Source organism: Dysidea avara, chromosome 1, assembly GCF_963678975.1.
Source record: "Dysidea avara chromosome 1, odDysAvar1.4, whole genome shotgun sequence".
Taxonomy (NCBI): Eukaryota; Metazoa; Porifera; class Demospongiae; order Dictyoceratida; family Dysideidae; genus Dysidea; species Dysidea avara.
In genome coordinates, this window is record NC_089272.1 from 42,688,128 (window position 1) to 42,700,642 (window position 12,515).

The 12,515-nt window shown below is 37.1% G+C and overlaps 1 protein-coding gene across 1 annotated transcript in view; it reads left to right on the forward strand.

The window, feature by feature from the left end:
- The window catches only part of LOC136264979 (uncharacterized), a gene marked incomplete in the record, with an annotated part of 63,369 nt that overhangs the window by 24,699 nt on the left and 26,155 nt on the right, over positions 1 to 12,515 (forward strand). Inside the window, 3 exon segments of the mRNA XM_066059746.1 lie at positions 6,683 to 6,783; positions 10,496 to 10,584; positions 10,634 to 10,721. Of these exon segments, the coding sequence (XP_065915818.1) occupies positions 6,683 to 6,783; positions 10,496 to 10,584; positions 10,634 to 10,721 (278 nt within the window).

Sequence of the window (12,515 nt, forward strand, 5' to 3'; positions counted from 1 at the left end):
GATTTACAGTGCCACGTGCATGGCTTCTCAGTGAGTAATCCATATTTTCTGTGGTGACTGGATTGATTGCAGAGGGGCTACTCTTACTATTCTTCATTTAAAAATACAATAGCTGGAAACAAAGCGAAATGAGCAATCTAGTTTCACTAATCAACAGTTGGGGCACACATAGAGATATTTAGTATGGCACCCCTCTTTCTTTTGATACAGTATGCATGAGTTCATCGGTTATCATCATTTTATATAAAGTAAATTAAACAAAGAAGTAGAAGGGAAATTGGAAGTTTTAAGCTTGATTTGGGATCATAGAATTAAAAAGTAAAGAAACAAAAGAGGTTACCTATACCTGCAGATATACTAGTGCTATGAGTTAAATGTCCACTAGTACATCTGCAGGTGTAGGTAACCTCCCTTGTTCCTTTGTTTTTTTTTATTTCTACAAGTATAAGAATAATTAGGAATTTTAAGTTCAATTAGGGATCATTGAAATAAGTAGGGAAAAAAGGGAGGTCACCTACACCTGCAGATATGCTAGTGAACATTTAATCCCTAGTTCAGTCATGGGCATAGACTGAAGTAGGAATTAAACATTTACTAGTATATCTGCAGGTGTAGGCAACCTCCCTTGTTTCCCTACTTTTTTAAATGATCCCTAATTGAACTTAAAATTCCTAATTTTTCCTTATACTTGTTTGTTTATTTTTTTGTAACATTAATAGTTATGACTGGTGAACCAGAGCATGTTGCATCAGAAGAAAGGGTGGTACCAGAGTAAATGTTTTTGTCTGAACATGTGCCCCAACTATCAATTACTGACTCGCTTTCAGCCCGTTACACAGCACTACAAATGGAGAAGCTCCACTGCAATCAATTCAGTCACCGCAAAGATATGGACGATTTGCACCCCAACTATCAATTACTGACTTGAAAGTGAAGGCTAGGTTTCAGCGTGTTACAAACAAAGAACTGTGAGCACCTCTGCAATTAATCCAGTCACTACAGAGGATATGAACGATTCCCGTTTACAAATGTATGGAAGCCATGTATTGCGCTACTGTGAATCGACACCATTGGTTGTCCAGCATAAAGAAATGGGACACAAAGAAGGACAACAGTAAGTTCATGATGCGTGCATATGTACTGCAGTATGCCAAAAGGCATGTCTTGGGACGAAGCAATGTCAAACAGTGAAAAAATCAAGCCCATAGCCTTGGCTGTTATCGAGTTACGCTTGTCTGAAGGAATCAAGCAAGCAGGCAGGCGGGCGGACGGGTGGGCAGGCGGGCGGGTGGGTGGGCAGGCGGGCGGGTGGGTGGGCAGGCGGGCGGGTGGGTGGGCGGGCAGGCAGGCAGGCAATTAGTCTGAAGAAAATTCCATTGAATAAATTTTGTAACAATCTATAGGGAGCATTTAGGGTTCTACTGAAGGCACTTTTGGGCTTGTTTATACCTAACCAATGCTGCCAAGGCACCAGAATGATATGTGACCGGGCCTGCGATAATAGGGCATGTGGGCACATGATTTTTGCCTACCTTTTCACACTTTCATCACTCATACTTTTTTGTACCATTATGCTATGACATTGCAATTTTCAGCTGTTAGTAAGCATTTAATTGGCAACATGATGAAAGTTACAGAATGCACATATACTATTCCAATACTGAGATATGACCTATAGAGTGATAGGGTATAGTTTGTGCCCACATGCCCTGTTTTCGCAGGCCCAGTCACATATTGTGAAGCTGGGGATATTTTTGGCCAGAAAAACCCTAACCTCCATACCATACTGTATGATGATTCATAATTCAACTTTAAATTCCTCATGTTACAAACTATCTAATCCAAAACAGCTAAGCTGTAAAAAAAGTGTGCGACCCTCAAAAAAGCTATGGTGAAAAAAGATGTGAAATCCAAGGTGGTGGCCAGAAATGGCTGTGATGGTAGGTTAATGGTAAAAATTTTAATAATGACAATTCAGGAGAATTTTGGTGCCGCTTGGTCTTGGCACAAAATTCACCTGAATTGTCGTTATTAAAATTTTTACCATTAATCTACCATCACAGCCATTTCTTGGCCGCCACCTTGGATTTCACATCTTTTTTCACCATAGCCTTTTTGAGGGCCGCACACTTTTTTACAGCTTGGCTGTTTTGGATTAGATTTCATTTCTTTTTGTATTTGTATACCACAAAGCCGGCCTATGGCCGGCTTTGGGGCTTTTTAACTTATCTTTTTTTCTTTACCACAGGAAGAAGAAAAGATGAAGCAGATGTTAAATACTTAAAATATTTCTGAATTTATCAGTAAATGTACAAATTATATTATATAATACATATATTTATTACAGAACTCTCTGCATGGTGGTTTCTTTGTAACTTAACACTCTACAATGTGACTTCTTCTAGCTGATCTCTCTACTGGGTGAATTGTTTGCAGCTGAACTATCTACAAGCTAACTCTTCTTCTAGCTGATCTCTCTACAGGGTGATTTGTTTGTAGCTGAAATGTGTACAGGTGATTTGTTTGCAGCTGATCTCTCTACATGGTGGTTTCTTTGTAGCTGAACTCTCTACAAGGTAACTTCTTCTAGCTGATCTTTCTACAGGGCGATTTGTTTGTAGCTGAATTTTCTACAGGGTGACTTGTTTGCAGCTGAACTCTCTACATGGTGGTTTCTTTGTAGCTGAAATCTCTACAAGGTGAATTCTTCTAGCTAATCTTTCTACAGGGTGGTTTGTTTGTAGCTGAACTCTCTACCAGGAAACTTCTTCTAACTGACCTGTGTACAGGGTGAATTGTTTGTAGCTGGAACTGTCCGCAAGGTAACTTCTTCTAGCTGATCTCTCTACAGGGTGATTTGTTTGTAGCTGAATTCTGTACAGGTGATTTGTTTACAGCTGAGCTCTTTACAAGATGGTTTATTTGTAGCTGAACTCTCTACAAGGTAACTTCTTCTAGCTGATCTTTCTACTGGGCGATCTGTTTGTAACTAATCTTCTACAGGATGATTTGTTTGCAGCTGAATTCTCTACATGGTGGTTTCTTTGTAACTGAACTCTCTACTAGGTGAATTCTTCTAGCTGATCTCTCTACAGGGTAATTTGTTTGTAACTGAACTCTGTACAAGGTGCTTTTTTGTAGCTGATCTCTCTGCAAGTTGATTTGTTTGTAGTTGAACTCTCTAAAGGGTGATTTGCTTGTAGTTGAACTCCTTACGTTGTCTAGTTTCTAGCTGTTCTCTCTACAGGGTGATTTGTTTGTAGCTGATATCTCTACAAGTTGATCTGTGTGTAGCTGATCTCTCTACAGGGTGATGTTTTGTAGCTGACTTCTCTTTAGGGTAATTTTTTTCTAGCTGATCACTCTACGGGTTGATTTGTTTGTAACTGAACTCTCTACAGGGTGATTTGCTTGTAGCTGAACTCCTTACATTGTGTCTAGTTTCTAGCTGATCTCTCTACAGGGTGATTTGTTTGTAGCTGATCTCTCTACAAGTTGATTTGTGTGTAGCTGATCTCTCTGCAAGTTGATTTGTTTGTAGCCGATCTCTCTACAGGGTAATTTGTTTGTAGCTGAACTCCTTACATTGTGTCTAGTTTCTAGCTGATCTCTCTTCAGGGTGATTTGTTTGTACATGTAGCTGATCTCTCTACAAGTTGATTTGTGTGTAGCTGATGTCTCTGCAGGTTGATTTGTGTGTAACTGATCTCTCTACAAGCTGATTTGTTTGTAGCTGATCTCTCTGCAGGTTGATTTGTTTGTAGCTGACCTCTCTACAAGTTGATTTGTTTGTTGCTGATCGCTCTACAGGTTGATTTGTTTGAAGCAGAACTCTCTACAAAGTGTTTTGTTTGTAGCTGATCTCTCTACGTGGTGATTTGTTTGTAGCTGAACTCTCTCCACAGTGACTTGTGAGTAGCTGAATTCTCTAGAGAGTGACTTAATTGTAGCTGAACTCTCTACAGGGTGCATGACTTGTCTATAGCTGAACTCTCTTCAGTGTGACTTGTAATGTTCTGAATCTCTACAGTGATATATTTGTAGCTTAACTCTCCACAGGGTGACTTGCTTCCAGTTGAACTGTCTATAAGAGTAACTGTTTGCGGCTGAACTCCCTACAGAATAACTTGCAATGTAATAGAACTCTATAATGAAGTAAGCTGAATGCTCTATTAGGGTGACTGTTCTATTAGAGTATCTCGATCTCGCATTTGCTACATGGAGTTGGTTTTTGAATCATAACTCAGTATTTTGTAATCCGATTCTTCTGTACTACTGCAAGGACTTTCTAGGATGAGTATTCCAGCTACATACCGATTTTCAGCTCACTGCTCTAAACAGTTTACCTGGTAGACGTGCAAATTCTTGGTATTTTTATTCACGAATCTCGATCTCGCAATTGTTACACACCTTCGGTTTCGTGTCATATCTCCGTGATCTTTATTTCGATTGCTTTCAAACCACCAAAAGGCACTCCTACAATTGTTGATCTATCCACAAACCGCTTTCAGCTCATTCCATGAAACGGTTTATCCTGTAGGCGTGACAACAAATCGATCTTGTTTTACGCGAATAATTGGTCATAAATCCTGAACCGTTAGATTTAACATTAGGTACTGGGCAGTCAGCTCAGCTGGTTTGCCCAGGGGGTGAAAACCCCAAATGGTACAATCAAATACATACATACATACATACATACATACAATTTGATAATTAATTACAGTAGTGAAGGTTAAGTACGTACGTAGATAAATTCATCCAAGTTTCTTGATTCTATTATTATTAATTGGCATCTCATTCCAGTCTTTAACGTTCTAGGATAAAAGCTATATTTATAGGTGTTGAGGGTTGCTTGTTGCAGAATCAAATGATTGGGGTGATGTTGCCTGGTACAAAATTGAGTTCTTTGATAATGTGATGGAATGGTTCATCAGATTTACACCAAATTTGATAATAAGATTCGCCTTTGGACTCCCTCTTTCTGTACCAAATTTCAAGGCAATCAGAGTACACACTTGCGTTTTATAGCAATTTTTGCAAGTGTGCGAAAAGACTAAGAAGAAAGGGAAAAAAAAAAACAAGGAAAAAGCCAAAACTTTGGCTACTCGTATCTTGGAAATGGCTTGAGCGATTTCCTTCAAATTTGGAATGTGGACTCCCCTAGCTGGTGGGCAACTCTGCAGCAAATGTGGTCCCAAGGTCACTCCAAATAAATTCTCAGTTTCCCGTCCACCGCCCACATCTAGTTACTGTCAGCTCTAAATATTCCATTATTCCGTATTCTTCCTTTATTTTCTGGTTATTGTTGGATACTGACAGGCTCACTGGAAATCATGTCAGCTCACATGTCAGCAGTGCTATCAAGTTGGCACAAACTTCACGTTTGTGCTATTTTTGCAACTTAAAAAGGAAGGAACAAGCTTAAGCATGCTTTTATGCAGTTTTTTTATGGTTGTGCCAGGCAAATAATGGCTTGAAAAGCTGCCAATCTTATAATGAAATAATGGAAATGGGCCACCCGCCTGCATGCAAATATGCTTGGGTCCAGGATGGGAAACAGAGAATTTATTTGGAGTGGCCTAAGGTATCGCCGAGATACAAAGGTGTGAAAATGACGTTTTCTTTCTCCTTGTCAATATACTCATGGTGTGGCACGCCAGCTTCTTGGGCCGCATGACACACTATCGTGTGTCTTGATACACTATGAAGAAAGTGACAAATAAGCTTGAGTTTTGGTACCAAGATTGAGATACTCTAATAAAGCAATCACTACTCTAATAGAACAGTCACAATTCAGTCTACTGTTATCAATCATTTTTGCAATACTAACTTATTTTGATTTAGTACACTTTACTATCAAACAAGTTTTATCTCAGGGGATAGGCTAACTATGCTTTAAAAAGCATACACTTTCTTAGCTGAATGCTATTATAACTGCTCCCAATTTTAAACCTAAGAGGCCTAATTTTAAAAGTTTTCTCGGAAAATATCCAACCAGAGTCTTAGAAAGTGTGTGTCCTTCATTCATCCAGCTATATCAAACAAGGTTAAGCAATGAATATAACTTGTGTACTAGAATTCTTTTCTTCTCCTCTTAGTGGAATAAACACTGTTTATCCTAAAGCTTCTTATCCACCCCCCTGACAGTGTCTCCTAGATCCATCTATGCTGAGGAATGTAGCCTAGACCTTATACTACTAATAATACGTATATACTAGCTGTGTAATATTTAAAACTTTTATATAACTTTTATCCTAGTAGTTAATTTCTTCAAAATTACTTTGGAGAAAGATTATAGCTTGTTTAGACATTATACTGCTCAGTGGCATTTATGATTCATACTTCCAGTGGTGAACTATCAATAAATTCAGTCAAAATTGTCACCAAATTCAGTCTCCACCTATTTTTTAAACTTCTTGAGGGAGCGGTATGCCCTCAGACACATCCCCCCGCCCCTGAAAGCTCATGCTTCACATTCTACAGTGCGCACGCTGTGTGGTCACTTTTACCAGTGTGCCCCCTACCCCTTAGCAAAATCCTAGATACGCCCCTGCATGCATACTCTCACACACACAACATACACACATACTGTATACACACATGGATGGTGTTATACTATTATTCTATGAGTGCATCTGTATGTATATAAAATTATGTATTTAATTTTTTTTATATACTGTAGCTTATTGCCATGAAGCAACCTTAGCTTATGCTTCACACTGTATGTTAGACATCAGTGGTAACAATAGACCAGTGGCTGGATACCTTAACATATGCCCATTGGTAAGATGTTTGCATACACTGCATTATATTGCTGTGTATCTGCCCTATGCATTTGCATAAATGAGTGAATTTTAATTAATAGTTAACTATTATCTATGTATGTAACAGTGAATCCTCTGTTGAAGTTTTGGGTTCATATGCACAGGACTTTTGAAGTCACAGAATTAAAGTTGTAACAGCATAAAGATGGATTGGTACAGCAATTATGGTAATACTGTATAATAATTGGGGGATCATGGACTTTGAACTTTCTTGTCCTTTAAAATCACCAGCTTCAGTTTTTCTACAAAACAGCTTGGTGGTATTGGTTAAACACAACCAAGCACAAAATTCCTTTAGAGAGACCCCACATTTTCCCTAGCTGCTATGGAATTTCAAAAAATTCTGCATTTTCTACTAACTGACTAACTAACTAATTGATGCCTTCAGACAAGAATGACTTGACAATGCATAAGGCTATGGGCTTGATATTTTCACTGTTCAACATTGCTTCATCCTGAGATGTTCCTTTTCTTCCAACCATAGTATGTACAATACACACATCATGGACTTACCTTTGTCCTCCTTTGTGTCCCAGTTCTTTTTGCTGACAACAGAAAGTGTTAATTAGCAGTGGCTTCCCGTGGCTGTGGTGGTAGCTATCTTCTCAGCTATTATGCTTATTGTAATTTTCCATAATGATTGCAGAGACACTTCTCATACTGTTCTTCATTTGTATTGCTGTATAATGGGCAGAGATGAAGTGAAATTTGGAAAATTTCTAATATTAATTTTATATTTGTAATTAAATACTATGCACTGTATTTGACCCCAATTTGATGGTTATGTAGAATGAATTAGGGATTAAATGTCCTTTGGTAATTAGGCAACCTACACGTACATGTACAGTAGAGGTGTGTGATTTTCTAGATAATCATAAGTTAGATTTATCAAGATTAGGATGATAAGTTCATTTATCTAGATAATAGTAAACTTCCGTAAATTACTTGTATACCTGATGGTGTAGACACCTACTGAGGGCTCCAACTCTCCTACTGTATCACTTGGGAATAGTGTTAAAACTACTATTTTTCATACTCTTCAAATTGCAACTTGCTCACTTACTAGTTACAATATTGGCAGTTAACTAAAATATATAATTGTCGAGATTGTTAGACAATCAAGATAATTAATTCAAAGGAAATATTAAGATATGCCAAAATTTGTCATCACACGTCTCTAATGTACAGTATCATATTTCCTCATATAAAAGCCTCGGGTTGATTTCTTATAATCCACTCGTGAACCAGCTGAAAAATCTTTTTGCTCCTTGTAGCAATTGCTGTTGACATACTTTTGACAAGTAGCAACTGCTGTTGACATACTTTTGACAGGTCACGGGTTTCAGTAGTTGTAGTAAGCCTTGTTCTTTTGTAATCTTGTACTACCCCTTCTATTAAGGTAGTGCCCCCTGGCCTTCATTAACAGTAAGACTAGGCGCTTATTCGAATGTGGCTTTTATACGAGCAAATAAGGTATCTTATTTCCCTACGTTTTGCTATTCCCTTGTTTCACTACTTTATTCTATCTACTAAAGTTTCTAATTTTCCTTCTACTAATTGTTACAGGCACACTTAAATGATATGCAAAAAGGAAACTTGTATCATCATATTCACCATGAACAGTAAATCTATTGCTGAACAAGTTTCCCCTGTGTCCTCTTCTTTGCCACAGACAATATAAAAGTCAAGATCAACAACAAACAATCTTTCTGATGTGATGTAACTAAAAATAATGTAATTAAAGTTTTGAAAATTGTCCTTATTGTTGGATTTGTAAGTACTGTAATAATGCTTTGTTAAGCACCTGTAATTTGCTTTCCTGAATATTATTAATGATTGCTGTGTAAACTTACAGTATTACTACATGCGTAGTAACATTCTAACTCTGAAAGCTCTCAGCATACAGTGTATGAGACAGTTATTTCATCCTTGGGGCTTGGCAATGCAGATAATGGAAAAAAATCAAAAATGTGCTATTCTGTTGGGTTTGTCTAGATTGTATAAATCCATTGCTAATTGACAATTAAATTTATTAAGCATAAAGATTATGGTTTTGGATAGAAAAAGTTTGAGGTCTTTGCAGTACACTATTGTGCATGGGAAATAGAATCACAAACTTGCAGGTATTAAAAATGAAGTAGTATATATATCAAGAATGAGTAAAAAAATGAATACTAAAAAATTATTCACTCTTGATATTATTAAGGGACTCAGTTTCTGTTAAGGAATGATCAGATATGTACTATTATAGTCCTGGGAAGGATCTATTTATCACTAGCACGTCACTGGTGTGCTTATACTACTGTACATATGTAAAATTATGTGTATGTAGTGCACATCATTCATTGTATAGTGAAGCAAAACTTTATAAATGTTTCATGTGTGATTTACAATGCCGTGCTGCCGCATGCAGCTACAGTTAGTAATGGTTAAATATCTCATCATTACAGTAAACACTTTAGCTATATACACTGTAAAGTGTTAATAATAATAATAATAATATACATGTACAAAGGTCAAATTGTAAGTTCCATGGATGTTACTCTGATGCCATAACAATGAAACTTACAAACAAATTGTAGATTGTTGTTTCTCTGGTGACATTTTTTGTTGCTAAAAGTAAAGTTTACATTGTCAAACAACTTACTGTATGTATAAGCAAGAGTTCATAATATATATATTTAGGTATATTATGAACTCTTGGTATAAGTACTTGGTTATTCAAAGTAGAAATAACTGCTCTATTAGAGTATTTTCTCTAAGGTGGATGTTCTATTAGACTATTGAACAGGGCTCTGTATATGAATGAATTGGCTTTGATTCCTTGATTATCTGAATAATTATATCTTGGTCCCAAGGGGCTCAGATAATTGTGGGAGCACTGTATACTGTGCATGCAGGGATAATTCATTGCTCCTAAAAGTACATACTGTACACACAATATACCACACCTGTGGTTGAGATCAAAAGTACCACACTGTGGTATATAAGTGATATACCACGTTTTGGAGCTACGCTTTCCATGTATGGTGCAGCTTCACACATTCCGTGAAATCCTTATCTAAATGGTAAACAAGTCTCTAATAACAAGCACCTATATCAACCAAAAATTATTCACCTGAGCAATTTTCGATGAACTCTTGTCTCCTTCACTAACTCTTGTTTCCTTCACTAACTCCTGTCTCCTTCAATAATCACAAGTAGATGGGCGTGGCACCACTAAAGAGTCTAAAACATCTGATCCATCAAGGATTTCAAGTCTATAATACTGACAAACGCCTAGAATCATTCACCTGAGCAAGGAGGAACTCTTGCTTCCTTCACTAACTCTTGTCTCCTTCACTAATTGTGAGTAGATGTACGTAGCACTAAAGGATCTAAAACGTCTGATACATCAAGGATGTCTACTCATTTTGATCTTCAACAGGTGCTGTTTTACTATAACTTGCTATCTATAATCGTTTCATCTACTGGGGTGTAGAATATAACAGTTACAACACGATTACTCAGGATATGACAAAATATATGAACGAGTGCCCTGTGGGTGCTCGTGCGTATATTTTTGTCATATCCCTTGTAAGCATGTTATAACTATAATATATACTTTATACGTTTTATATTAATAAAAAAGATGAAATTTTAATCTAATGTCATATGTGTTTCATGTGTAGGCTGTTCGAGGTTATGGTGAAGACAGGAAAAACCTTTTAATGCATGAGCTGATACATGCACTAGGATTTTCTTCAAGTCTGTTTGACAAGTGAGAATGTATATACTACTCTGTGATTATATTAATTGTGTATCATAAGATTTGTTGATGAAAACGGAGCTACTTATAATGCAGCCAGGACTATTACTGGACCATATGGAGATACCAGCATTTTCACTGGCCCTAAGGTTTGTTAGTACCATATATTGGGCTTTTTCAAGTGGAAAGGTTTTTCAATTTTGTGGATTGGCAGCCACTGTAGCTATCCATGTAAATTTTATCCTTTGAAATTTGTAGCTCTATCAAATGACATGTATTATTGTTTGAGTATTAAAAGATCCTGAAGAGGTGAAATTTCCTACCTTGAAGTTTTGGATTGTGGTAATTCAAGAAAAATCCCCCCACTACATGGTAAACATAAAACTTAATGTATAATGCATGTAGATCAAGACTCATGATAGTGAGTCATGCAGTCAAGGAAGTAAAAGATTCTCGCCTAAATAGCAAGTATGACCTTTACTAAAGCAGCAACAGTTTTGCAATTCTCACCGTAATTCACGTGATCTTCACCATTTTCAACACATCAGCTCATGTATTTACACAGGACAAGTAGAAGCTCAATATCACATACAAACAATTCTTATGTCTTTCTCATGTAACATTATTACATAAATCATTGTTGAAAGTCGATACTCTTGGACACTCTGTTGTGCATGCTCAGTGACTATCAGGCCTGGCAGCTACTGTATCATTTTTTTCATTAATGTTAACCTCTCATATCACTATTAACAATTTAAAAAACAATAATAATGGGGCTGGACAAAATCTATGAAATATGAAATAAAAGGATTACATCAAATACACCATTTTGATTAATTTCCAGTTGACAAAGTAAGCAGAGTCTTAACAGATCCTTGTTGATTTACTCCAGTATTCTCTTCTGGTTCCATGATTTTTTTCAGCAATACCTTTTCCTTATTTTTAAATTTTATACAATTAAAAAATCTAGCTTTTTGAAAAATTATAGAGATATATGTTAAAGCATTTCCATGAGTGCTATATGAAAAATAGAGTACAAGGTGCGTGGCTGAGATGCTAATAAAGCATGAGGCCAAGCTGAGTGCTTTATTAGCATCGAGTCCGGGTGCTTTATTTTTCATATAGCATGAGCAAGGCAATGCTTTAAACGATTCACGGAACTTTCTAGTTGTGTAGCTTCACCATATGCTAGGACTCGTAATTAACACGCATTGTACGAATTATTAGCAGAATGAATGCACACAAGCTAGTTTAACAAAGTAACTTGCGCGTAGTTCACCATAGTTTGGCATAGTAGACATTTATCACATATTTTGGCAGGTTTTGGTCATAACCCACAATCAATTCTATTGTGACACGTGGTGAAGTATTTCCATGATATCTCCAGGACCTGTCCATTTATATTAACAAACGTAACAGCAATGTTACCTTCTCTCACCCATCATCCAAGCATTTGTAGGTATGTGTATAAAAGCAGTCCAGTGGTAGAATTCGTATTGGCGGGGGTGATTAACCACTCAACGTGGTGAGGGCTATCAGCCTTCACCGGCTTGGGTGATTAGTCGTACTGGCATGAGTACAACAGGCTTTTGCCCTGCACTAAAGCATGTGGGCAACCGTGCTTTACTGTCCACAAAGAGTACTTTATTGCACTGCAAAGAGTGCCTTATTACAATAAAACACTCTTTGCGGTGCAACAAAGCATTTTTTTTGTGGGCAGTAAAGCACCGTTTGCCCTAAAGTAGCACACCTTTTTCCTTTGATCTCGCCCATGCAAAGTTCTATAATACTAATGAAAACACACTCAAGATGCTACGTATATACAGGTACACCTGATCAGCATACGTTAGTCAAGTAGGTGTGCTGATACAATCTACTAAAATTAATGACCTTATAACATCCAAGATCACACAAGAATCACCAATTCGGCCAGTTAGCATACT